At 40.6% G+C, this 27,845-nt stretch overlaps 1 protein-coding gene across 3 annotated transcripts; it reads left to right on the plus strand.

Moving 5' to 3' along the window:
* The first annotated feature begins 450 nt into the window (after positions 1-450).
* On the plus strand, positions 451-26,109 carry LOC118322922 (dedicator of cytokinesis protein 7-like). Of its 3 annotated transcripts, XM_035654781.1 has the most exons (50): positions 451-631; positions 2,516-2,603; positions 3,657-3,835; positions 4,050-4,118; positions 4,263-4,389; positions 4,860-5,072; positions 6,326-6,411; positions 6,503-6,569; positions 6,813-6,962; positions 7,162-7,242; positions 7,481-7,637; positions 7,774-7,904; positions 8,435-8,528; positions 8,661-8,823; positions 11,510-11,627; positions 12,208-12,278; positions 12,370-12,508; positions 12,631-12,732; positions 12,838-12,924; positions 13,331-13,562; positions 13,989-14,153; positions 14,299-14,471; positions 15,221-15,322; positions 15,706-15,792; positions 16,382-16,477; positions 16,582-16,722; positions 16,995-17,108; positions 17,223-17,393; positions 17,492-17,631; positions 17,799-17,968; positions 18,101-18,252; positions 18,549-18,731; positions 19,094-19,220; positions 19,325-19,409; positions 19,549-19,645; positions 19,771-19,905; positions 20,193-20,345; positions 20,497-20,655; positions 20,748-20,848; positions 20,933-21,125; positions 21,301-21,444; positions 21,586-21,717; positions 21,838-21,852; positions 22,540-22,665; positions 22,756-22,845; positions 22,941-23,177; positions 23,264-23,407; positions 23,585-23,691; positions 23,787-23,960; positions 24,715-26,109. In XM_035654781.1, exons 1-50 carry the CDS (start codon positions 582-584, stop codon positions 24,755-24,757), a joined length of 6,360 nt encoding a protein of 2,119 aa, XP_035510674.1. In that variant the 5' UTR covers positions 451-581; the 3' UTR covers positions 24,758-26,109. The 3 variants fall into 3 exon arrangements, with proteins under 3 accessions (XP_035510674.1, XP_035510672.1, XP_035510673.1); XM_035654779.1 differs by lacking the exon at positions 15,706-15,792; XM_035654780.1 differs by lacking the exon at positions 15,221-15,322.
* Positions 26,110-27,845: the final 1,736 nt, after the last annotated feature.

A 27,845-nucleotide genomic window follows, 5' to 3' on the forward strand; every position in this document is an offset into this window, starting at 1 on the left:
TTTGGTCTGCTTCCTAAATTTCAAACAGAAATGAAACCAGTGAAACCCTAAACTGAGGTGGAAATGCGCCATTAGGTCGCTCAAACCGGTCAGGTGAGATTTCTGCACGAACAGATGGTGGACAGCCACCTTTTACAAGCTGGTCAAATTTGTGTGGAAGAATAGTAAAACCGGAAGTAAAGAAATGACTTTCACGGCATTGTGACATTAAAAATCAATAATTCGCACATTTGAAATACTTACATCAATATAAAAATAGACTGTAAAATACAGGCTACAAAACTAGCGCTGTCTCACCAAATCTTTGATTCAACGGAGTATTTGTAATAAAAACAAATCAGATTTTATTTTGAAGTTTACCGGATGTAGTGCATGTGTCACGGCGGGCTTGACGCTAGCTTGCACGGTTCAGCTCCCAGCCGCTAGGAGGAACAAGGAGGGATCCCTGCCCAGTCCCAGCGTGGAGGAGGAAGCGGTCTGAGAGTCCGCATCCCCTCGCAAGACGGGACAGAGCGAAAGCACAGGAGGTGGAGAGTAGTTTTAATTTGACTTCGAAGAGCTTCTTTACATGGGGACGAGAAATGACATCTACAGCGAGCGAAAGGAGGGCGTTTGCTCATAAAATCAACCGGTGAGACAGTAACAGAAGTTGTTGTTTAACAGCCACAGTTGTGCCGCTTGTAGTGCGTGAGAGTGACCAGCTGGACGTATAGCCAGTATGCTAGGATTTGTAAGGTATCACTGACAATGAACCGGTCAGTATAAACACAACTATACCTTCCCAGATTCAAATAAATGTTTATTGAAGCGGTCCGGGCTCTCATAGAGGGTCTCTGACATTTGAATGAGTTTAAAATCTTGCTCTGTAAACGCTATCGTAGCACCGTACAAGCATTGTCATCAACAATGATTGAGCTACTTAAGGATAACGGCAAGCTGAGGGCTAATGTAATGGCTGAGATATGTAATTTGGGTGTATTAAAACATAGTAACACGGAGGAAAATGCTTTACACATATCAAAAAAGTGAGATTCATCAAGATGTTTTGTTCTTATGTCGTGTGAACGCCTTGCAGCGTTATTGTAGCAACCTGTTTCCACATGTTGTAAACTGGTTTTCCCTCTTCGTGAAAGGGTTTATGTTAATGTAGTTTGACTTATTACACCAAATATATATTGATCAGATACAAGGGAGGGACATTATAAAGGGAGGGACATTATAAAGGCATGCCCTATCTGTCAACAGACTCTTTTAATAACATGCTGTAACAACATTGGTGTGTGTGAAAGTATTTGCAGCCAAGTGACTCCCTGTCTGCTTTAATAGATCTGATTACAAACGGGGTCCTTCCTAACCTTGATTTTGTCCAAAGTTGTGCTTTTCCCTGTCTTCATGTTTGATTTCATTTTCTATTTCATCAACAAATTGCGTAGCCTTACAATACCAGGTAGCTACTTCACATTCTTATCCTGCAAGTGAATATTTTCTCAACCCAGTGAAAACCTGGCTGAAATCATGTCTGTACAGTAGTTATAAATATTGGAGCGGGGTCCATCACAAAGTGGACTTGTTTTATGTTAAATATTGCCTTGCATTATTGGTAGCCACAATATATCCTTGTTGTTCGTCAATAACATATCTGGTAGAGATATTGGCTTCATCGAACCGTCTCCCGCCGCATTCCCCAAGTCCTGGATGCTCACTCCTTAGCGGGACCCAGACCATTGTTTAGTGCCGGATGCAGGAAAGGGTGGGAAAGGGTGTTCTGGTTATTGCCCTTGCAGTCGATGGCTTTCCTTTTTCCTGTTTTAAACTGAGGTGTGCAGAGCTGCAGAAACTGTTATCACATCTTTTGAGCATATAGTGTTCATTCAATTTAATCAGTCAATCAGCAGGAAGTTAAAAACTTTAGCTACATCTTGGAGATAAGAGTCTGGGTTTTGTCTTCTTTCTTCTCTGCAAGTAATGAAGTCATGAACTTCGGCTATGTAATCATGAGGACCATGGTTTGGGAAACATAGAAGCCTTTGCAGCTGTGTATATGAGAGAAACAGACATTTTGTGGTTCTAGTGGAGCAGCTGCTTGCTGTCTCTGTTAGAGGATTGTTTTTTTTCTGCTTTGTCTCTCTTTAAGCCTCCCATTTGCCGTTAGTCCATAAAGGCCAGGGAGCTCTGGCTCTGTGCCTGCTCCCTAGAGCCAGCTCGCCACCTCTCCCTGAGATCCGCTTGTGTCCCTATTCAGAACAGCTGCTGGCCTTCAGCATCGCTACTAGTACCAGAAGCTGGAAACTCTGTTATAGGAAGAAGGCTTTGCAGATTGTATAGACAATGTTTCTGAAACTTAGTGGTTGAGCCATGCAAGTGCAGAACGGTTAAACGGTTCCAATCAATCAATGACTTATAGTTTTTTATTTTGAACACTGCACATCTTGGTCAATAACATGGTTTTACAGTTTTTTATGTCTGCAAAATATTGTTCTGTTTGAGTAGCTTCCAAATCATTTCTCTTTTTCAGAACGGTAGCTGCAGAGGTCAGAAAACAAGTGTCCAGAGACTATGGCTCTCCTCAGCTGACCAAGAAACGAGGAGGCGGACACCACCCTGTGAGTCACCCTGTGTTTAACCTGCTGGAGTTTCAAACCAGCAAGTTTAAAGCTCCAATTAGTGAGGTCAGAAGTTGATGGGTGTGACTTTGTGAATTAGTTTTAAGGTTACATGCAAGGAATGCAGATGAGTGTAGTTTTAATAAGTGCTGACAGTAGGTGTAAAGGAGGTGATTTTGAAACATGATATATCTGCTCCCGCTCACTTGTGTTGTTTGACAGCAAAGGTTCGGCATGGATGCTAGCCCAATATATAATAAGGGATACTTATATAAGATGCTGTGTGTTGGAAAATGCCTGGTGTCACATTACAATGATGAGGGTGGTGTTGTCAATTAGTCCAGAAGAAATGTACAAATACTCTGCGGACTTTGCTGTGAACTGGAAACCCCCTGAGAAACCAGATAGGTTGTGAAACAGAGACTCAGTGCAGTCTAGAGGTAAGAGCACAGGAGATAAGTGAAAAGGAGTTTTGACAATGTACTCAATTATAATTTAAATAAACACAGTCACTGAGTGACTCCTAGCAGTAGTGTCTGTGGTAGGTTCTTGTTTGGTCTTAACATAAACAAAGGAAAGTAACTGCATTAAAAAAAAAAAAATTGAGAACCAGAAACTGAAAATAAAATGTTATCAACTGAAGACACCTTTCAAACACAACATTCATTTTACTGTGTAGTGAACCCGTTTTCACTACATGTACAATGTGCAGGATGTTGTCTTATTACAGTTTTAAACACTGAATTTAGTGAGAATTGCCCATAAACATTCTTAATTACATGGCACTAACAAGTTATTTTCGCTAATACCTGCACATTCTCAAGGCCATTAATTAAGAGAGATGAATATTGTTTTTACATGACTACCTCTGTGTTTTTTTTCATGCATTTCCTGTGTTTTGTATTATATTTAAATGTCAGATATCTGGTATTGGTCTGGCATCTTGTCTCCTCTCTCTACTGCACCTTGTAAGTCCTTCTGATCCTGCAGATCAGATTAGGATCTGTCTTGGTAATAGTTATTGGTACATAATAGTCTAATGTTGATTGACAGTTGCCCCTGACAGAGGTGGTTGAACCGGTGGACTTTGAGGAATATGTGAGCAGTCACGCTCCTGGGGTGGAGCCAGGCCCCCTCAGACAACTAATGGAGTTCCCCCAGGATGACCTGGAGCTCCTTCACCTGGACAAAGAGTGCATTACACTGGAGCCCCCACTGCCCGAGGAAGAGGAGTGAGTCCAGCTGCTAATGGCCAGCACAACCCTCACACTGTTAACACACACATCCCTCTATGGTCTTTTCACTGCCACGCACAGAGGGATTAATATTACTGTAATAGAGGATAAACAGCACTACAGATAGGAACAAAGCCTTTCTCTCTGTGACTCTGAATGAACACACTTAAAAGCATGCTTAGCTGAATTATTAATGTGTTTTTCTTCGTAGCTCACTGGATCCCAGAGTGAGAGATGCCTTGGCAGTCTACACAGATGACTGGCTCGTCATTCAAAGAAAGTAAGTGGTGTCAGTTGTGGTACCAGTTGAGTTAGCCTGGAGTTCATCTATTTATTAACAATGTGCACCACTTTTTCCTGTTCACTGTACACGTGATGGACAGTTACAGTATTACTGGGATAACTGTTTTCTCTTTTCCTGTAGATATCAGCGTTACAGCACCACGTACACCCCTCACAACTCTGAGCGACAGAGAGAGAGGCAGCGAGGGCTGGTCAAACAGACCTTTGAACTGGACGAGGCAGCTGCTGCTGAGCGCCAGGACGATCAGGTAGCTGTTGGTGATGTTCAAAGATTTCGTTATCTTGAACTCTGAGTGAACATTCAGTCATTTTAGGTTAATTTAACAAACTTTATTGATCTACTGTACACACAGTGCTGCCAGGAGTTAAAGCTTAGCAGCTTTATCATATCTGATATCTGGACAAAGAGATGGAGAGAATAGCCAGCCAATAAAGCTTGTCTCATTAGGATGGGGTAGGCAGTATGAGTTCTATTCTGCTCAGTGAGTTGATCATGTGGCGATTGAGTAATGCATAAATGGATATACTATGTCCATTATCCATTACACAGTCTCCATATGAATCATATTAAATGGTAATGAGGTAATGGGATCTGTAGCATATTGTTCTTCTTGTCTTTCTAAAACATCTGCAGTGAGCACTGCAAGGGTGACATATTTGCCTAGAAGGAAAAAAAACACATGATCTCACCTCTCCGTCTCACTCTTGTGGGCTTCAGGATGACTCAAAGCGGCGGTCAGTTAGCCTTGATGAGACTCCTCGGGGGAGCTGGGCCTCCAGTATCTTTGACCTGAAGAACTCCTCCCCAGATGCTCTCCTGCCATCAGTGCTGGAACGTACAGCTGCAGAGGACATGGACCGCCGCAATACTGAGGCACGCCTTCAGGGGCGACACAGTGACCTGCTGGGCCTGTACCCTCCCCCTGATGAGGTTTGTATTAAACCATCCTGTCCCTGCTTCTGTTGTGGAACAGGCTATGTTAAAGCAAAAAAACATATTTATCCAATAAATGAATGTTCATCACTAGTTTATATGAAATAATATATTGAAATAATACATGCTTTACCCAATTAATGCAGGTTTCCCTGTAGCTTTTTGGTCTTGGCTAAAGTCAGTAGAAATGATTGCATTATTAAGAATTATAATATTAGGATATAAAGCTTAGAGGGAAATGAGCAGTGGCACTACATAACAGAGCAAAGGGCACATATATTAATGAGTGAGGTTATTGTCTAAACCTTCCTTTAGTAATGAACTACAATGAAACTGAACGCTTACCACATCCACTAACCAATTTCCTGGGAGAAACCCTATGTAAGCATTTTACAATAAACACCCATGGGCAAGTATGTTTTTATTAGGGAAATCCTAAACAGGCGGTGATGCATTTAGAAGCAACAATGGTTTGTTTGAAACCAATTAGTTTTGCATCATAATCTGATAACTCAGCTGCAAAAAATAGACTGCTAAGCTCTTAACCCTATGTACAGCCCTTCTATTGGCTAGTTTTGTACTGAACTGAACACAACAGCTTAAACTAGCAACAGACTGAATGCACTACTAAACTAAAGACAGTCAGAATCAGCACTGAATGTCATGGCCAAAGGAACGGTGAAGCGTTCACTTACTGACGGTCCTACTGAAGTGTATTTTGAATGGTGATACATTCACTTTTATAAGGGGTGCAGGGTAGACTTGCTCTATTTGAAAAGTGTCTTGAGATATCTTTTGTTATGATTTGGCGTTATAAAATTGAATTGAACTGAACACACTGACGTACCTACAACTAATTTCCATGTCTTACCTTAACAAACACAAAAAAGGATTTCTATGGAAAGTCAGATGTCACCAACAGATAATCTTTAGAATAGGAGTTTACAATACTGGCAGCCAACAGAACACTTGGCTGGAAATGTTGGTAAATGTAGTTGCCATTTGTTCAGCTCAGAGTAACATTATTGAATGTTCCCATAAAGTGAATGTCCACAATGTCTGCAAACCCAGCCACTTGTAGAGCACTGTTTGTTTTTCTTTCCTCTATGTTCTCCTTTTCTCACTCTATCCTTCTTTCTTATATCTGGGTACACATTCTCTCTTTCTCTGCTGCTTCGTTGCCATGACATCTGTGTAAATGTTATGCTTGTGTGTGTGTGTTGTACATGGCTTTGTCATCTGTGTGGCAGGATGAAGCAGTAGAGAGATGCTCTGCAATCGAAGTGCCCAAGGAACACTGTGGCCAGAGGATCATGGTCAAGTGTCTTTCTCTGAAGTATGTAACATTTTAAATATAACAGGTGACATTTATGTCCTGCCATTCTTATTCATTATTTTAAACTACATAACTATACTTTGTTTTTCAGGTTTGAAATAGAAATTGAGCCAATATTTGGAACACTTGCCCTGTATGATGTCAAGGAAAAGAAAAAGGTATTTATTTTTTGCACAATGAATATTCTTCCAGTGACTTTCACTCTGTAAAACCACTTACGTAATGCTGAGCTCATTCTTAACTAATTGAATTTCCCTTGTCTCAAAAAAGGTCTAAGTGGTCTTGCGGTTTAGATCACCGAGTCAAAACTGAGTTAAAATCCCTTGACGTGCATTTCCATTATCATCTTTCCTTCCCCTCCCTCTGCTGTTTCCCGCTTATCTCAATCTTCCCTCCAACAGATCTCTGAGAATTTCTACTTCGACCTGAACTCAGATCAGATGAAAGGGCTGCTTAAACCCCACACACCTCACATAGCCATTTCCACGCTGGCCCGTTCTGCCATTTTCTCCATCACATACCCTTCTGCTGATATCTTCTTGGTCATTAAGGTACTGAAATAACCTTTTAAACAGAATCTGACTTAAATTTATTGCCATAAATAATTACTTATTATATTTTTTTTTACATTTTAAGTGCTACTTAAATACAAAACACATTTGAATACAAAATGTAAATCAAGTTCAAATATTATTATGTGATTTAAAAAATGTGATTTAATGTGTTAACAATAGTGTGCATGTATTTCAGCTTGAGAAAGTCCTCCAACAAGGAGACATTGGAGAATGCTGTGAACCTTACATGGTCATGAAAGAGTCAGATTCCACCAAGGTAATGGAGCCAAAAATGTGTTTTAAACTGTTGCAATGCTTAGGTCTGGCAGCCAGTGTGCACGTGGGACATTTTACTGTCTAGTCACAAGCATTACTCAATTCTGTCTGGGTAGCTGCAATATTTACCATCATCTTTGCCAAGTCAACTCTGTTGGCTACTCCACATATTTTAAGCCTTTTAGGAAATCAGTAATATATACTGATTTCTTTTATCATATCTTGTCTACCCTTTTCAGCACAAGGAGAAGCTGGAGAAGCTACGTCAGCAGGCAGAGCAGTCTTGTAGTCGTCTTGGCCGTTTTCGCATGCCTTTTGCCTGGACGGCCATTCACCTTCTCAACATCGTCAGCAGTGTGGGAGGTCTGGATCGGTCAGACCCTGATTCTGACTCTGGTACTGCTCACTTCAAACATGTCCACAATTTTATACAGTGTTACACATGCACATGCACAAATTATTCAAATATTCAAGTATTGTTTAAGTAACATTCATGCACATGCTAATATTCTATGACTTTTTCTTCTGTCAGAGCGAAAAGGTCATGGAACATGGAATGAGAGAAAGAAAAAGGGGTTTGAGAGGATGAGTATAGGGGAAGACATGTGTAACTTTGCCACTTTCCGTCCAGCAACATTGACCGTCACAAACTTCTTCAAGCAGGTCAGACTCTGTCTAGTGTGAATGCTTATGACTCATTTAATAGTTAAAGTTGTTACAATTATCCTGACTGATGTGTGATGTAATGTGGTCAAATGATTTATCATTTTACTGATAAAGCTGAGTATTGCTGCTATTAAAAAGTAAGAGGTGAGGAACCAACAACTGCAAATCATTCAACAGAATAAGTCTAGAGATAGAGGACATGACACAAGCATTAACAACATTGGCCATTAATCTGGGAACAAAAATTTGCAAAAGGGTCCTGATATTTTTTACAGCTTATGAATCAATGATGGATGTCTTAGAAAAGAGGCTGAACACTTGCCATCATAAAATGAAGGGGAATAATTTGTAAAGATATTTATTATAGTGAGTGTCAGAAAATAAAGAAATGCTTCAACTTTAAATATTTTAACTAATTAACATTGTTGTACTGTACTGTCGTTGTTCTGTGATAACTATATTATAATGAGATTGTTTCTATCCCATTACAAACTCAATACAAGTTGTTTCTGTTTGTGCTAATGAAGGAGGGGGACAGACTAAGTGATGAAGACCTCTACAAGTTTTTGGCGGATATGCGTAGACCGTCCTCTGTTCTGCGACGGCTAAGGCCTGTCACAGGTAAACGTGATATCCCCACGTAGTCAAGATAGATGTGAAAATGTCTGAATTCATGTATAAAGATTTATGGATGATTTGTAATTAACAGGCTTTCTGTTTTGTTATATTTCCGTGATTTATTTTGTCCCTCAGCCCAGTTGAAGATTGACATCTCTCCAGCTCCGGATTCCCCTCATTACTGTCTGTCACCAGAGCTGCTTCATGTGAAGCCTTACCCGGACCTGCGTGTTCGCCCGACTAAAGAGGTGCTGGAGTTCCCTGCCCGCTATGTATACACACCGCACACCACCTACAGGTGAGAGTTCATGTACATTCACCCCTTCATTGCATGCATGCCTTACTGTGTTTGTTTGGAAATTGATTTTTGACAAAGACAAAGAACTTTAGCCTGTGGTTCTGAATTTCAAATTGAAACACATCTTTATTTATATTGTTTTGTACAATATGTAAATACAAAAATAAGCTTTTATCTTTGAGGTTTTTTATATGTGCTTACAAATAACACAAGATACTGTTTGGTGACAAAAACCTCTATAAATTAACAAATTTATTTGAAAGTACCTCAAAGTCAAAACAAACAAAAAATGTTACATGAAAAATAGATGATAGCTGTAACAACCAAATTCATATATATATATATATATATATATATATAAACTATATCTATAGCATACATAGGCATAACATATATATGGAACGGAGTGTAGTGATGTTTCAGAGCTGGGGGTCTGCAGTGGTGAATCTTCAAAGGACTATGTCATCACTCTGGAAGAAGGAAATAAACTGTAAATATATTTAAATAAAAACAAAAGTTCAAGAGAAACGGATGTTTTGAACCTACCATCTTCTGCAGTTTGGAGAGCTGCTTACTCTGAGTTTCAATATTCTCTTTTTGGTACTGGATCAAATGCTGTAATCCTTTTAAGACATCGGAGTGGTCCCCTGCTCTCTCCTAAAAACAGGAATAAAGATAAAGTAACGTATTTGCTGCTGTATGTCAATAAATCAGTGACTGGTATTCAAATATGTAAAGTTGCCTAGTGCTGCAACGTTCAACTTTGTTACCTGCAGCTCTTTGATGTTAGTGGTGGGTACAGAGTTGCCGAGATACATCTCCAACTTCTTCACTTTTGTCTTCAGCACCACCTCTTCCTGCTCCATACTGGCCAGCCAGTCTTTAGTCACCTTAGTCTGAGCCTGTTGCTCCACCATCTGGGCCTGTCAAAAGAGCATCTGCCCATATTATCCTTTTCCCCCAACAACGATCCCAGTGCAGCTGGCAGCTGCCTGCCCCACAGTGTAACATTCAGCTTTCTAGTGACTCTCTCTCTCTTATCTCAGAAAAAAGAGTAAGATTTATCCATAAACATCTGGGAAATACATTTAAGAATCATATGGCATTCATGAGGTCTTATAAAAGAAGAAGAGTGATGTGCCCATGCATGAATGGTTACATAAGGGTAATGTAGATAGTATATGCATTGTTGTTATTGTTGTTTAACAGTTTTGCAAATCAGCCAAGAGTAGCTTTGTTATGTCTGTTCAGCAGTTTCTTTTCTCTGGAGATCTGAGAAACACAGAAGTGTTAATCTGGAATCAGGAATTTTACATTTTTGACATTTTTAGATTCTCTATCTTCCTCTCCTGCATGTTGTGCCTTTTTGATCTGCAGTTTGATTTTAATTCTCAGTGCTTTCTCTTATCTCTCTCTAACACAGCCATTCAACAGCACATGGGGAATTCATTGTTTACATATTTTTTTGTGTTTTCTTACCTGTAGCAACTGTATCACTTCTTTTATCTGTTTCTCCACCTCTGCAGCCTGCTCAGTCTGCCTCCCCAGATTGTTGAGAGTCCCCTCATGGCTCTTCAGAGTCTGGCTGATTTTGGCTATCTTTGCCTCAGTGGTTTCATAAACATAGTTTAGGGATTCGCTGAACTGTATGACACCAAACATGAGCACGCTGACTTCTTCCTGTGGCGCAGCCTTGTCTTCAATCTTGCCGCTCGTCCTTACCGGACCTGCATGGACTGCTCTTAAACCCTCAGCCAAACAAAGCAGACACAGGCTCCAGATCATCTTCATAATACCAGCCACTTACAACCTCAGTCCAGTTATCTGTTTCACTCAGATGTTCAAAAGTTTGTGATTTCTTTTACAGTAATTTAGCCAGTTAAGGAAAAGATGTGTTTGATGTAAAATCTTGCAAATGAGGAAAGAAGGCTATAAAATACGTATTTGTCTATCACAGCTGTGCAGAAGTTGGCATTACAAGAATATCCAGTGGATGATGAATTTTGAGGGTGGTCAGTGCGCCTTATATTGGATGTGTACATGCAATACCATGGTAAAACATTAGCTCAGCTGTGGTTCGATCACAGGTCTTGTCCGTGGCCTTAGTCTCAGTGACCTTGCCTTGAAGTTTAACCCCTGAGATACTAATTTTGCCATTTAGGTCACAAACACATGTGACGTACATAACAATGTATGTAGCACTCTTGTATTAGATACAGAACATGTATGAGCAGTATCACAATCTACGCAGTAAATGCTATTTTTAACATGTATGATTTTGCGGTGCGTCATTGCACCTTGATAAGTGGATAAAATCAGCGGTTTCTATGAACAAATGTTACCTCTAATGTTTGCCTTGGATAGGAGTTAAGGTGACCTTCACCATGCAAATCCAATACTAGGTCACTCTCTTCCCCTGTGCACACATAAAACTCTCTTTACCTTTTTCTTTTTTGAGAACAAGAATATTTTATGCTTTTGTAGGAATGATGCAGAATGTGTGATATTGTTAACAATCTTAAACGGTGCTGTGAAACTGCTTCCCTACATTAGATTATGATCCTGATTGTCACATTGACACAAAATTAACCAGCAATGTCCTTCATGGCTTTGCTTTTTTTTTTTTTATTCTGTCCTTGTCATCTCTTTCTTTCTGATTCTCTGCGGTGCATCATTTTGCCTTTAGGAACTTGCTCTATGTTTACCCACAAAGTCTAAACTTCAGCAGTCGTCAGGGCTCGGTGAGGAACATTGCTGTGAAGGTTCAGTTCATGGCAGGAGAAGACCCCAGCCAAGCTTTGCCGGTGAGTCACAGTCAGGGATAATCAAGTGATGTGATTGTTCTCAGGAAAATGAAATTCCAGCCACTAAAAACAGCTTGGGGCAGTGAAATACTATATGATGTCTTCTTGGAAGAGTGAACTTCTTCAAAGGGGCATATTTTTTAGCACAGAGGGGAGGAAAGTTTAGTTCAATTTAGTGAGCTACAGCAAGGCTTTTGTGTTATTAAATATCTAATGGTTGATGTACACTATGCAGTAATAAATTACCCAAAATCTACTTTTTGAGTATCAAACACTCACCATCTGTACACTTGGAAGGCTGAAATGTGTAGTTAACTCATTTATGGATAACAACGCTGTGGAAATAATGTAAGAAGTTAAACAGGCCTATTAATATTGCCTAATAGCTTTCTTAGGATTTAGATTTTTTGATATCAATGATTGCTAACTTTCTTTAAAGTTCCCTCCACTCCAAAATATATTTATGGGGAAGTTCTTGTAATTATTGGCAAGACTGCAGTGAGGATGATTATGTCAAAAGAGTTCCTCCTATTGGTCATAAAACAATAACAACAATATTTATTCTCTGCTGTTGGATCAGGTTATCTTTGGGAAGTCAAGTTGCTCTGAGTTCATGAATGAGGCGTACAGTCCTATCATCTACCATAACAAGTAAGGTTCAATCACCTTCTCCTTCCACTGTCCAACATGTCCTTGTTCACAGTGTCCTCCTTTAACATTGTGTTTGACTCTTGTTTAAAAGATCTCCTGAGTTCTATGAGGAGATGAAAATGAAGATTCCCGCCAATCTGACAGACAACCACCATCTGCTGTTCACCTTCTACCACATCAGCTGCCAGCCCAAACAGAACACTCCTCTGGAGAGCCCTGTGGGCTACACTGTGAGTACACTCGTTCAGCTGGCCCACATTTAATACTCCCACCCACAGGCTTACTTATTTGATAGTTTCTTCTGTTGTCTTGCCATCGGTGAAAGATCGTCTGTCTGTCTTTCTGCCCACAGTGGATCCCTCTGATGCAGCATGGCCGACTACGCACTGGGTCTTTCAGTTTGCCTGTCTCAGTGGAAAAGCCTCCACCTAGCTACTCTGTACTCACCCCTGACGTGAGTGTGTTTAAAGAGATTGTGTGAATATCAGTTTTCCTGCCATTACCTACTCCTTTGTGACGTGACTGAGTATTAAATGAGTTGGATGTCTCTCTGTGGCAGGTTCAGCTTCCAGGCATGAAATGGGTGGATAATCACAAAGGAGTGTTCAATGTTGAAGTGACAGCGGCCTCCTCGGTTCACACTCAGGTACACAAATATGCCTTTTATAGAATATGTTTCTCCTATGTTTAAAAGCCCTATTGGGCTTAGGTTAGTGTTACTGGGGGAGGTTCTGGAATTGTAATTATTATTCGTGCAAGTATCCAACGTTTTCCTCTATTGTTGTTATGTAAATTTGCATAGTTTATCTCTGGAGAGAGAATAAATCTAATTGGAGCATATTACTGGCAATTAAGATTCAGACAGCCCAGATATATATATCCCCCTCTCTCTATATATGCTGTTAATTAGTGCATTACAGGAGCCTTAATCTTGTCCTAAAAGTCTATTGAATTTTCACCCCTATCAAAAATGTTAATTTCAAAATTGCTGCCAAATTTAAAATTCACCCAGTTCAAGTGATATTTAATGTTTTTTCTGTTGGTAACTCAAGGATCCCCACCTGGATAAGTTCTTCACTCTAGTGTATGTTCTGGAGGAGTACTCCTTCCCCTTCCGCCTGAAGGACGTCATCATTACTGAGGCGAACATGGAGGGTGAGCTGAAGGCCAGCATGGCTGCATTGAGAGGAGCTCTGCTGGATACCTGTGTCAGGTTCCTGCACCAGCTGTTCAACAAGCTCATTCAGCTCATCGTCTACCCACCAGTCATTGCAGGCCAAATTGGTGAGTGAGTTCTGAAGGACAGCTATTTTACATCCATGCTACTTCTGGCAGTGCACTTCTCAAAACAAGGCTAAACTGGCAATTCTAATAGTTTGAGTAGATAATGTGATAATGATCAATAATTCCTGTCCTTGATGTTTTGTGCAACAAAACGGTTTTATTTAATTTATGCATTTTACTATACATCTAGATCTGTATTATTTTCAACTTCTCTTGACACACAAGAGAGGACTTCTGATATGCCACTATAATACCTGCATATAAAAATCAAATGGTGTTAATGTTTTGATATGGACAAGCATTATGATTCATTTGAAAAGCTTAAATCATGGCAATTTAAAATTACAGTCTACAATTATGCATGATAATTTTTCTGGCCATAGTTTCAAGTTCTGCTTGTTTCTCTCACTCTTAATATATCTACAGTGAACCTGGGCCGGACTTCCTTTGAAGCTATAGCTTTATTGGTCAACCAGATTCATAAGAACCTCGAGGGGAACCAGGACCAGCATGGCCGCAATAACCTGTTGGCGTCCTACATCCACTACTGTTTCCGCCTGCCAACAGCTGAACCTGCAGTGCCCCCATCAGGTGAGTCCTTAGCCTGATCTGTACAGTCTGCATTTGAGAAGCAGAGCCTTTCAGTGGACTACTGGCAGTTATTTGATTGGGCATATGGCTGTTTGCTAATATCTCCCATGTGACTCTATCTTTATTTGTCCACCTCGATGGGTAGCTGGGTCACAGTCCTATGACATGCCTATGCAGTACGCCACCTTGTCGAGAGCAACAGCACGCCCGAGCAGCCTGCACCTGTCCCGCTCCAAGAGTATCAGCAACTCTAACCCAGACCTGGCCAGCACACCAGTTTCTCCTGATGAAGAGGTGCAGAGGATCATAGGGAGCAAGGTGAGTTGTCTTTTGAAGTGTGTTATTTTTATTATAGCTATACAACTATTGCTGTAGTTAGTGTGGGTGAAAGATTTTGAAAGTAATGGGAGCAGTTAAATACTTAATATTCATTCATAGTTCTTAAAATTATGCAGTTTCTTCTCCTCATGTTTTGTGAGACATCTGCACCACTGTATTGGTTCTAACTCGCGTTCTCATAGGTATTTGTTGTTTAATTTGCATATTCATTTAATTAGCAAATTGTCTCATTTTATTTCGTCTAGCACTAAAGGTCTTTTTGTTAAATAATAAATCTCCATCTTGTTATACTCCATTTCTATCCCCAGTAGACAAATAAATGGCAGCACAAAATTATTATGTCCCTGTTTTTATGTTTTTATGGTACCCATTGTATCATATTCTCACTTTCTGTTTCCAATATCTGGAAGTTATTTTTATTGTACTCTGTGCCAACAGTTAATGATGCTGTTTATGTCAACAATGCAATTATGCTCTATGCCTCTGTCCCTTGTGTTTCATACGGTACCTCCAGCCCTTCCTTTGTTCTCTCCGCTCCCGCTTTCTTTGCTGATTCAAGCTTCACTTTTCTATACTCCTCATCCCTCACTTTTGTTTCTTCCCAGTTTTATCCTTCAAGTAATCTCTTGTGTGATAATTATCTTCCCTTTACTCACTGTGCCCTTGCCTCTTGCCACACTGTGTGTTTGTGTATGTGTTTTGTGTGTGTCTCTGGTGGCTAATGGCAGGGCATTGACCGCTCCCACTCCTGGGTAAACTCTGCTTATGCCCCTGGGGGCTCCAGATCTGTGCTACGCCGGAACCCCAACTCCAGCTGTGAGCTCAAGCAGGTGCCAAATCCCTCCTCCTCCTTACTTTCACCTCCTCACCACCTCCATCCTGAACCATCTGTGATCAACTCTCATGGGTCATTTCCCACCTCAATTCTCAGGAGTTGTATGTGCTTGTGCCTGCCTCTTACTCCGCCAGCCATGTCTTTCCTGTCACACCTCTTTATCCACGACTACACCTTGTCCATCTTACATCTTACCGTCGCCTAACAGACCATTGCTCTTGTGTGAGACATAATTTCTGCCTGGTGCTCGTCAGATTTCTTACCAGCCTTGCACTCATCATAGAGAGTTCACTGGCCACCCATCTATTTCCATTCACCCATTTTCACATCACTTTGTCCTCATCTCTGTGTGTTCACATCACCGTCACTCCATGTCAGGCAAACGACCGCAGCTGCAATCGCATGTCTGCCTTCCTGGACAGCGTGGCCTTGTTTTCAGTTCCCACAAGGCAGATTGCCAAGAAGGTAAAACTGACAGCTACTATAACAAAATGTAAAAGTGACATTCTTCATAGCAAACTCACACATTTTGATGTCACAACATTCATCAACTTTCAGTGTCATTAACATTCATCATCATTCATGACATTTTAACAATTGTCTTTCTGTAAATTGGTGTGGATTTGTTGATACACTGACTATTTAATAGTCTTACTGTCTGGGTTTCTCTGAAGACTGCAGGACTAAATCTTTGAAAGAGGTACCGATTAATGTGTTAAATGAATTTTTACTATGACTTTTTAACTTAAATCCTCACTTATAAATAAATAAATAAATAAATAAATAAAGCAAATTATATAATTACATCATATGTTTTATTATACTAAGATAAAAAAGATTATTTTATTTTTTTAGGTTGTTTTACCTGAATTAGGGATGAAATAGCAATCGATCAGATATACCTCATCTTAATAAGCCACAGTTACATTTCGTATCTTGTATCTTGTGACAACACACACACACACACACACACACACACACACTACTTTAATCCAGTTTCTGAAATAGTTTCCTCAGGTAAGCTAAAATTTGCACTGTGTTGATTCATGTGTAGCTGCTCCATGAGGAGCTGGCATTGCAGTGGGTGGTCAGCACCAGCACGGTGAGGGAGGCAGTGCTGCAGCAGGCGTGGTTTTTCTTCCAGCTTATGGTGAGTATGCCGTTGTCTATTATATTAAATTTACACAACAAAAAACAAGGCTCAGAACTTTTGCATCAAGTGACTGTTTTTATTTTATTTTCCCTCTCCTCTAGACAAAGAGCATGGCACATCACTTATTCCTGACCTCAAAATTGGACGTTCCAAGGCGGCAGCGTTTCCCAGACCGCTTTGTGGATGACATCGCTGCACTTGTGTGTGCCATCAGTGCAGACATTGCCGGTCGATACCACAAGGTATACACAGCCCACAAAGCTACACTACAAGCAGTTCAAGACATTAACTGCTGAAAGTCCATTTGTTTTCAATTAATAAAGTATTGACTAATAAAAGATGACCTTAGGTGACTGATTTTCAAGTTTTGTCAAACAGAAAGTAGCCAGTGTACAGTAACCAGAAAGTTGTAATGTTTTTCTTTTGATATCATATGTTCCCTTTTATCAAATCATATATACTCCCTTTCTTGCCCATTCTCTTCTCTTAAATATCTCTCCCCTCTCTCTCTCAGGATGTGGAGCTTGTGGAGAGGTTAAACAGCAGTCTGGCTTTCTTCCTGAATGACCTGCTGTCTCTCATGGACCGGGGCTTTGTGTTCAACCTCATCCGCTCCTACTACAAACAGGTGCCTATTGCTCCCCTCCCCGTCTTCCTTTAATATCAAATACTTTAAATCCCAATGCTCCCATGCATATTAAAACAGCTTTTACCGTCTCAATCAAACTTGTGTGTTAAACAGATTGCCAACAAGCTTCACACAGCACAGAACCCCAGCTCTCTGAATGCCCTGAGGATGGACTTCACTCGTATTGTCTGCAGCCACGAGCACTATGTCACCCTCAACCTTCCATGCTCCACACTCAGCCCTCCAGCCTCCCCCTCCCCCTCCACCTCCTCCACAACCTCGCAGGTACTAGAGCAGGCTGGATTTAAACTGCTCATATATTATTTTCATATTTCTATCCTTCTGTCTTATCCTTACCCCCCTATCTGTTGTTGTATCAACAGAGTTCAGCGTTTTCCAGTATGGTGCAAGACCAGGGTGTGGTCACCATGTTTGAGCTCTCAGTCCCTTTTCGCCAGCAACACTTCCTGTCTGGTCTGCTGCTTACTGAGCTCTCTCTCATCCTTGATCCTGATGGAGAAGGGTAGGCTCTTAAATGTTGTATATAGAACAATCATGGTTGTCATTCAGGTTCCCCATAGAGTCAAGCAGAGTTGGAACTTAAAATGAAATGTGGTACAATAGAGCATAAAGTACATGTACGCAGTGAGAAATGGAAACTTGTACTGATGTATATTTTTTTACCCACAGGGTTTTCTTCCTTCATAAAAAGGCCATTAGTGCCGTTCACTCCCTGCTGTGCAGCCATGATGCAGACCCTCGCTACACTGACCCTCAGGTCAGAGCCCACATCGCTCAGCTCTACCTGCCCCTAATCCCCATCGTCATGGAGACGTTGCACCAGCTCCACGACTTCTCTGGTCAGCAGAACGTATATCCAACTCACTAATATTGTTATAGCTATCCACCTCCTACGCAGTTTTATTTCATTTGCAGAGTGGTGGATTTCCAGTATTATTGCACCTGAGAGTGCTTTTCTTATTTCTTTGTAGATTTCGCGCCTGCTCGGGTCCGCCATGCCTCAGCCCACGCCGACGATGCTGACCCAGACAGCGGCAACACTATCAGTCAGTCTGTTGCCATGGCAATTGCCGGCTCCCCTTTGCCGCATGCCAAAGCCAACGCGTTCGCACTGCCCACAGTGGTGAGTGATAGCGGCAGGGGTCAGGCTGTTCCCCCAGGCCCTATAGACTGACAGGTCACAGATCTGTGTGGGAGGCTGCTGCCTCAGTTTGACAGACGATCACTCTGCCCTTTCTGTAACTCCACACAAACACATTTGCATTCTTCCCATGTTGTTCTTCTTTTCCAAGTACAACTGCTCCTCTTAGCCTGTAGGTGGCTCTCTGTCCTTTTCTTTTATGAATGTCTGTAAACAGCCATTTTGTACTGAAGCAGATTAAAAGACTGCCACTGAGTTTATGTGTTTGTCTTCACCAGGCTGGGCGCCAGTCCAGCTCTCTGTCTGCTGAGTGCAGCAGGACTCTGCTCGTGTGTTTCCTGTGGGTGCTGAAGAATGCAGATGCAGCACTCCTGGAGCGCTGGGTGTCTGATTTGTCTGTACTCCAAATCAACCGACTGTTGGATCTACTGCATCTCTGTGTCTCCTGCTTTGAATACAAGGTACAATAACCAGGCCCTGTCAGTATTGTGAGAGTCTCTCATCACTCATACACCCAATAGGAGTCAAAACCATTTTACAGATGCTTCATTTGGACATGCCAGTGCTGCAGTACCTTCTTCCAGATATTCAGATTTCAATAAAGCTACCCGCCTGATTATTAGTAGTGCAGTATGCTATTGTTTTGTTTTTCTAAATGGTTATGTTAATCACCAGTTATTTTAAAAAAAACTTTTTATCCTCCGGGAGGTCAAGTCCGGGAGGTCAAATGCATTTGTTTTTTAAAACGTATGCATAATTGTGTTTTTCCCTGATCTCTTGTTGTTGTTTGTCTCCGTCCTCCAATGGTTGGTGGTTATTGTAGGGGAAGAAGACTCTGGAGAGGATCAACAGCCTGACGTTCAAAAAGTCTCAGGACATGAAGGCCAGACTGGAGGAGGCCATACTGGGCACCATTGGTGCTCGTCAGGAGATGGTTCGCCGCTGCCGAGGTAAGTAGCATGACAGCAGAGTAGTGTGTGTCTGTGTGTCTGTTTTCGTTTGAGGTGGTAATAAGTTTGTGTTCATGGAAACTGTAATTTGTTTACTCTTCCAGAAAGGAGTCCCTATGGTAGCCAAGAGAATGTTAGATGGAGGAAGAACGTCACCCACTGGAGGCAAAATACAGACAGAGTTGACAAGTATGTTATTCACATGTATTACATCAGTGCCAGATAAAAGCAGTAGAATTTAAATCATGGACATGGCATAATATGCTGTGTCGTCATCTTATTAGTACTTCACTAAATGTGATACTGACTGAAATAACACCTCCTACAGGACTAAAGCTGAGGTGGAGCAGGAGTCTGTGGTGGATGGAAACTTGGCTACTGAGGCCTCTCTGATTGTACTGGACACACTGGAAATTATAGTGAAGGTAAAGCAGTGGATAAGAAATTAAGATATTAAATGTAATGCCTTTTTGTCAGCAATTCAAACACAGGGCTGTGCCTTTTATGTAGAATTACCTTGCTTTAATTTGTTGTGTCTGTCCTCTGTCAGACGGTGGTGGCATCAGAGCTAAAGGAAAGTGTTCTGGGTGGAGTACTGAGAGTGCTCCTCCACAGCATGGCAGGCAACCAGAGCGCCCTCTTCCTGCAGCACTGCTTCACTACACAAAGGGCTCTGGTCTTCAAGGTACATAAGTGAAATTTTTCTACTATAGTTTCCTGTTTTGTTTTACAACCTAATATTAACACAGCTTGAAATATTGTAACAATAACTCTATTTTTTGTTTCACACATTGACCTACTGACACTTTTTAGGGAAAACAAACAAGAAAATTATTTCATGTGCATATTTACTTCATTCCCACTCTGCATCTGTTTTATATTTGTGAGAATTTGAATGTGAAAGAAACAAATAGTAAATCATAGTTAATATATTTGGATATACAAAGTGAGAGAGCATGTTTTTGTGTGTAGTTCCCAGAGATGCTGTTTGAAGAGGACACAGAGCTTTGTGCAGACCTGTGCCTGCGTCTCCTGCGTCACTGCAGCAGTAGTGTCGGTTCTGTCAGAAGTCACGCCTCTGCCTCTCTCTACCTGCTCATGAGGCAGAACTTTGAAATTGGAAATGTAAGTGTAGACACTGTCTTTGGATTCTAGGTTGTTTGTATTTTTATGTTCTTGTTACAACCTGGGACAAAATGGTACAGGACGTATGGGATGCTTGACGCTATATTAATATTATGAGTTATAATCTGTCTTCATTTTTCCCTTGGACCAGAACTTTGCCCGAGTTAAGATGCAGGTGACCATGTCCCTGTCATCACTGGTGGGAACATCACAAAATTTCAATGAAGAGCACCTTCGTCACTCACTTAAGACCATCCTGACATATGCTGAAGAGGACCTGGAGCTGCGCGACACGCCGTTCCCAGAGCAGGTATGTAAGGGCCTCTATACAAAGCCCCCTCTAGAGCTGGTAGAATGAATAAGTCTTTATTAATGTGCCATGTTGCACTTTTGAAACTGCAGGTCCAGGATTTGGTGTTCAACCTACACATGATTCTTACTGACACTGTTAAGATGAAAGAGCATCAGCAGGATCCAGAGATGCTCATTGACCTCATGTACAGGTACTGTGATGCACATTAATAAGGCCTGCAAACAACAAGAAAGTGTCCGAACTAAAATCTCTGACATTCTCTCTTCTTTTTCAGGATTGCAAAGGGCTACCAGAACTCCCCTGACCTGCGTCTGACGTGGCTCCAGAACATGGCAGGAAAACACTGTGAGAGAGGGAACCATGCTGAAGCTGCCCACTGTCTGGTCCACAGCGCAGCACTGGTGGCAGAATACCTCAACATGCTGGAGGATTGCCGCTACTTGCCAATTGGTTGTGTCACGTTTCAGGTTAGTGCCTGCTGTTTAATTTGGTGACTCATTCTATTTACAACCAATACATATGGGCAGCAGAATGAGGTAGGACGTCCTATAAATGGAGCACCAAGATACAAGCCCTCAATTGTTGAAACAAGCAAATATAAGAGTTTTCTCTGACTTCTGTTTTCTTTTATTTTTCCCTCAGAATATTTCATCCAACGTATTAGAGGAGTCAGCCGTATCCGATGACGTCCTGTCTCCAGAGGAGGAGGGAATTTGTGCTGGGAAGTACTTTAGTGAGTCTGGCCTAGTGGGCCTCCTGGAGCAAGCAGCTGCCTCTTTTAACATGGTACGACTCACATTCTCCAACCACATGGTGACAGGCAGCATGTTAACACAGCACAAGGTTACAGCATTAACATGGCTGAAGGAGTGTTATGTGATCGGATCGTATGTGTAAAACTGTTTTTCCATTTTGCTGTAACTCCAGGCTGCCATGTACGAAGCCATAAATGAAGTATACAAGATTCTGCTGCCCATTCATGAAGCCAACAGAGACTTCAAAAAGCTGGCTACTGTCCATGGGAAGCTGCAGGATGCCTTCAACAAAGTCTACAACCAAGTGAGTTGACAGTTTGATCCTGAAATCACCAGCAATGAACTGGGCTGTTAGTGCTGATGAGAAAATGACCTTTATTCTAGATTTCTCCTTATATGTGTTCTGTTTTTTTCACTTTTCCAGAGTTCAGGATGGGAGGTAACAAGTCTACTTGTAATATTGAGTATATAACATTTAAGGTAAAACTAATTCATAAATTCCTCTTATTTTGTTCTGACAATGTTTTCTCTCTTCCCCGTCACTTGTTCTATTCTCCTTCTCCTGATTGAATGACATGGTCCTGGTGAGTGATTCAAAACTTGCTTTCACATTTGACATAGTTGAGTTGAACCACTGTTGCAAAACAGTTTCCATTCCAGCCTAAATATAAATGTTCTTTTGCCCTTTTACAGTTCCTCTTCTATTACTAAATATTCTGTAATCTTTATACAGTAAAAAGGGTCATTTTAACTTCTTCATCTGTGCAACCTTGATGTGTACCTCTTTAAGATAGAAAAAGTGTCGCTGAAAAAAAAAAAAAGAAGTACACAAATCAATTTTTTAATAAGGGGAATTGATTTGACTTGCAGCGTTGCTTGCAGACATTACAAATTGATTGATCTCCCCCGTTTCCTGTCACTCTGAAGCTGTCACTATCGAAGGCAATAAAAGAAGAAAAATTAGAAAGAATTTGATTATTTCTCTCAATTTTGCTCTGTTTACCTAGCACATATGTATTGTTATGTTAATTATAGGTTACATGACCTACAAGTCAGTTGATTTTAATTAACTTAGCCTCTGCACTTTTAAATCATCTCTTCTTTTCATCCTGTCTTCAGTCTTTAGAGAATGTTTGGGACCTACTTCCGGGTGGGTTTCTACGGCTGCCGCTTTGGAGACCTGGATGAACAAGAGTTTGTCTACAAGGAGCCATCAATCACCAAATTAGCTGAGATCTCCCACAGACTTGAGGCATGTTAATTAGTCATGATCATAATAAAGTTAGGATTATCATTAATGATAACATATAAATATAAATATAAGAATCTCTTTGGTGCACAGGAGTTCTATTCAGAGAGGTTTGGTGATGATGCAGTTGAAATTATCAAGGACTCCAACCCAGTGGACAAAAACAAACTGGATCCCAACAAGGTAACAATATATACAGTATGTGACTGTGTGAATAATATATCAGTACACATTTTACAAAAGGTATAATTGTATTTATGACTGTTTTTTTTTTTCAGGCCTATCTCCAGATCACCTATGTTGAACCATTCTTCGACACATACGAGCTAAAAGAAAGAATCACCTACTTCGACAAGAACTATAATCTGCGTACTTTCATGTACTGCACTCCATTCACTCTGGATGGCCGAGCCCATGGCGACCTGAATGAGCAATACAAACGCAAAACCATCCTTACGACATCTCATGCCTTCCCTTACATCAAGACACGCATCAATGTTATCCACAAGGAGGAGGTGGGTGTCTGTTCTGGGTTTTTGGTCAGTTGTTATAAGAGTGCTAAAGGTTAAAATCTATTATTTCTGTGGCCTTTGTTCTCCAGATCATTCTTGTCCCCATGGAGGTGGCCATTGAGGACATGCAGAAGAAGACTCAGGAGCTCGCCTTCGCCACAACCCAAGACCCTGCCGACTCCAAGATGCTGCAGATGGTGCTGCAGGGCAGTGTGGGCACCACTGTCAACCAGGTGCCTGTTTAGATATTTGCAGCTGATTATGTATAACCATAATGCATTTAAAATGTCAAAAGACTACATCCCTCTTGAATACTAATCATTTCTTAATGGGGTTGAAAGTCTGGGTCAGTGTTTTAAGTAGTGGCAGACATTCCTTGGCAGATATGTAACAGATTATCCCCCTCACAGGGCCCCCTTGAGGTGGCGCAGGTCTTTCTCTCCGACATTCCTGACGACCCAAAGCTGTTTCGCCATCACAACAAACTGCGTCTCTGCTTTAAAGACTTCACTAAGAGGTGATGACACACTCCACAACCCAGACGCAGACTGCTGTGTAACTAATAAAAACAAATCCCAACTCCCTGTGTCGTCTCTGCTCTTTTTCGTGCAGGTGTGAGGACGCCCTGAGGAAGAATAAAGCCCTGATTGGACCAGATCAGAAAGAGTACCACAGAGAGCTGGAGAGGAACTACAATAAACTGAAAGAGGCTCTGGGTCCTCTCATCAACCGCAAGATCCCCCAGCTATACAGAACCCTGCCAGCTCAGACTACGCAAACACAACGGTAACTTGAGACATTAAATACACACACACACACGCCTACACATGCCGCACAAAAAAGTGCAAAATGAGCTCATGCTGCTTCTCCATTACCATTAAACACAAGAGCAACATAAAACCAAACTTCATCATACTCCAGGTCACAGACTCACACATTCTGTGTCACCATTGAATGGAAGTGCATGCAAGATTCAGTGACATTTATCAAAGAGTTAACATTAATTTATAAAAGACAGTTCTTGAAGCATTGTGGCCTGACTATGGAAACTATCACCATATGTTTTTTATTTCAAAATCAGCTCTGTGTTTTCATGGGAGGACTGCTGGTTCATAATCAAACACAGAGCTACAGTAAACGGCACCTGCCAGAACAATGTTTTAATACTGAGGACAAATGTATATTTTAGAAGTTGTTTCTGTCAGACTTATTAAGCTAAATGTGAATAGGTGTTAAATTATTATATTGAGTTATAGTATTATTGTTCTGTAAACAGACACTCAGTAAGATGATGAGGTGGTTTTACCTCATTGTTAGTCTGTGAAAGCAGATACACATTCAAAGTAACTCTTCCTCCCCCTGGGGAATATGAAATTGTATGCCTAAACTAAATTTAACCTAAAGAAGTATGACAGAATAAAATTACACTTATTACACCTCAGTGGATTTATCTGATTTAGAGTTTTAGATACGCTTTTCAGCAAAATAAGAAAAAAAAACACTTGAAGTAAAACTTTCTCTATCGTCTTTTTCCTCGCAGGAACTCCTACAGTAGGTCCAGTCTCCGCAGAGTCGACTGTTGAGGCACACCAAACTGGATAACAACACAGAAAAGCAAGCTTTAGAAATTAGCCACATCTCATCCCGTCTGTTCCCCCTCCCCCCACTGTATTGCACACCAACTGTCACAATCACACACGTACCGTCCTCTTCCTCGTCTAGCTCGTTATTTTACCCACCCAGCCCCCTGGCCACCCAGTCATTCCATAATCTCTCCCCCAGCACCTCACCACATACACGCAAACACACACACACACACACACACACACACACTTGTCACCTCCTTCCCTGTTGAACCATCTCCCCCCGTGACCACCACTCTCACACCTCTGTAGGAGAAAACCTCGGCTGTTTATACTGGAAAGGTTATCTGCACTGTAAACATTGTCATTTGGAACCAGGCTCCAACATGTCAACATTTTAAACTAAGCTTTCAGAAGTAGTCTCCTCACAGTAATCTCTCTGAGCTGGTTTTAACATAACTTTTTGCAGGACACATGTTGTATCCAAATTATTTTGGGGCGTTTGTCCATGAGTGTATCTGTTTTCCTTTAGCTTCTAGTGATTGCGTTTGAAGACGCTATAGTTTTGTCTGTTTTGTGCCGTGGCCTTATTTAGTTTGTAAGAGAGTTTTCCAAACTATGCCTGGTAGTAGTCACTGCCAGATTTGGTTATTAAATAGTCCCAGGGAGTTTTCTTTTGTTATCAACAGACCAAATAACTGACATTCCTTCTTCCTCAAGTTGTCACATTTATCTGCCTATCTCTTGTTATAAGAATTCATTATGTAGTGGATGATGGAATCATTCTGTCCCAGTTCAGGCCTCAGTCCTAGTTCCTGAGTCCGGCAGGAATGAACTGTTAGAAACGGATTATCGTAGGGAGAAAAGGCAGAATGGGATGTTTAAATGTGTTTTTTAAACTGTGAAATGCTCTTGCACTGCAGATCACATCAGATTTTTATCACAGAAGCACTGCCATCAGCCAGGCCATCTCCCTCACCCACACAAATATGTTCGAACTGTGACATTTACTATCACCCTGCAGTACAGGCCCATAATTTAATACATTTTGCCTGTGTGGAACAAGGCAAGTCCTCTATTGACTGTATTTGAACTGTTGTCAAAAAGCACTCCAAATGTCTCGCATGTGTCTAACACCCTGTTTATATAGTCATTGTATCCATTTCCAACTACTGTATCAATTATATTGCACTATTGTAAACAAAATTCCGCACAGTAACACTGTAACTACTGAAATATCTGAGCTTTTGTTAATTTACGAGGCTGGAAACTTTTTTTTTTACCAATTACATAAATTTTTTTATTTATTTACACTGTCTTTTTTACTGCCTTCTATTAAATTTCTCTTCCTACACCTCTGGTCAGCTTTTATTTGTGGGGCTACAGAGCTGAAGAATAGACACTGTAGTGAAGTAGTCTAACTGCTAATTCCACCCACTGTAATACATTTATCAGACTGTTTTGTAATGACAATAACTGCAATAAGGGACTTAAAATGTCTGTTATCTGTCTAATTGTTATTATAATATATTGTATATTTAAAAAAACTCAGAACAAAGGAAAGACAAAAAAGAGATTTAGACTAACCATACTGTGCATAGTATGAACCCAAAAGAAAATACAAAAAAACACCACCCGGCTCTCATTTACCAACTCATTCATCTTCAGCCAACACTTCTGGTAAAGTTTGTTTTAGTTATTTCATGCCACTTGCCTTAAGTCTTATTCTTAAATGGTTAATGTGTGAGGCAAAAACATACATCATATATATGAACATATAACATATATTTATTCATTTTTTCCACTCCAGGCACAGGATTAGTGTTTGTCAATTCTGGTCTGATTAGTTCAACTACTGTAGCTTTTGGTTGACGTACAAACATACAACCTGAAAACCTGAGCACTTAAGGCCCTGTGCTAAATCACATTACACACATGTTACATTCACACAGGCCTGCACTTTACCTTAACTTTGTGTAACATTGTTATAAAGATGAGGCAAAGATGTATTTGATCCAGATTGACCTTCCTTTTTCTATACCATTAGTCTAATTTACTGTAGCAGTAGGACGATCCACATTACAGTCTGCAGTGTTTGTCTAATTTACTAGAACGAATGGAAACAAAGTTTATAATCAGGTACTTTACAAAGTCTTGACAGTTTTAACATGATCACTCTGTTTTTCCACATGCACTGGAGACAGAGATGTCAAGGAAATGGAGGATTACAATTGCCATTGTGATTTATATAAAATAAATATAATTCTCACTGGCTACAGAAGGCCCACACTGGTGAAAATATGAATGAATGAGAAATGTTTTGCCATACAAACACAATATAAACTTCTATAAAATGAAATAGTGTAGTTTGTGCAGGTTTGAAAGTTCTTGTATTTCCCAGGATGTTTGTTGTGTTTGCAGGTAGTCCTTGAATGTTCCTAAAATCCTTGACATTCTAGTGTTAACCTCCTTCCAGTGAGGTTCTTTGATGTCCATGGATGACCTTGAGATAAGCTAATAGTGTCATGCAGTGATGAAAAGCAACAAATACTGGATTTATGCAATTTTTGAGAATTTCTATTTTATGCTTCTATATAACATTTCAGTGGCAAATATTTTGGCACATTTTACATGCAAACTTATATGATCAGTTTATGAAATATGATTTACAGTTATTGATTTTACTAGCCAAGAGTATATACAGTAGTTAAAGCTTATATATATAGCTTTAACCAGCTACAGCGTAAAATGCTGCATATACAGTAAATGATGATCCATTTACTGCCTGTATCACAGTGTTAATTCTGCTAAATGAATGTATTTTGCTGCAAATACTTGTGTACTTTTATTTAAGGAAGAATTTTAATTATTATTTTAATTAATAAAATGGTCTGGGCCCCTGACAGATCCTTCCAGGGGGTTCATAAAGGGCCATTTACCGGCCTTTAAAGTTACTGAAGGCTGAAGGAAGTGCTTGGATTTCGTCGAAGTGCCTTTTGTTGTAGGTCCACGAAGAAGCATGGATCCTTAGGGGCAAATGAGGGTCTTTTGAGATGAATAAAGACCCCTGTAAAGATGATGGAGGTCC

The sequence above is a fragment of the Morone saxatilis genome, unplaced genomic scaffold (assembly GCF_004916995.1).
Source record: "Morone saxatilis isolate NCDOM2014 unplaced genomic scaffold, NCSU_SB_2.0 Contig14, whole genome shotgun sequence".
Lineage (NCBI taxonomy): Eukaryota > Metazoa > Chordata > Actinopteri > Moronidae > Morone > Morone saxatilis.

What these genes read in the sequence shown, in the direction of transcription:
- LOC118322922 (XM_035654781.1), top strand. Translation starts at nt 582, where the DNA reads ATGACATCTACAGCGAGCGAAAGGAGGGCGTTTGCTCATAAAATCAAC. An exon ending in TCCGCTCCTACTACAAACAG is followed by an intron (nt 17,109 to 17,222) that starts GTGCCTATTGCT and finishes TGTGTTAAACAG; the next exon opens with ATTGCCAACAAGCTTCACAC. An exon ending in GATGGTTCGCCGCTGCCGAG is followed by an intron (nt 19,221 to 19,324) that starts GTAAGTAGCATG and finishes TTACTCTTCCAG; the next exon opens with AAAGGAGTCCCTATGGTAGC.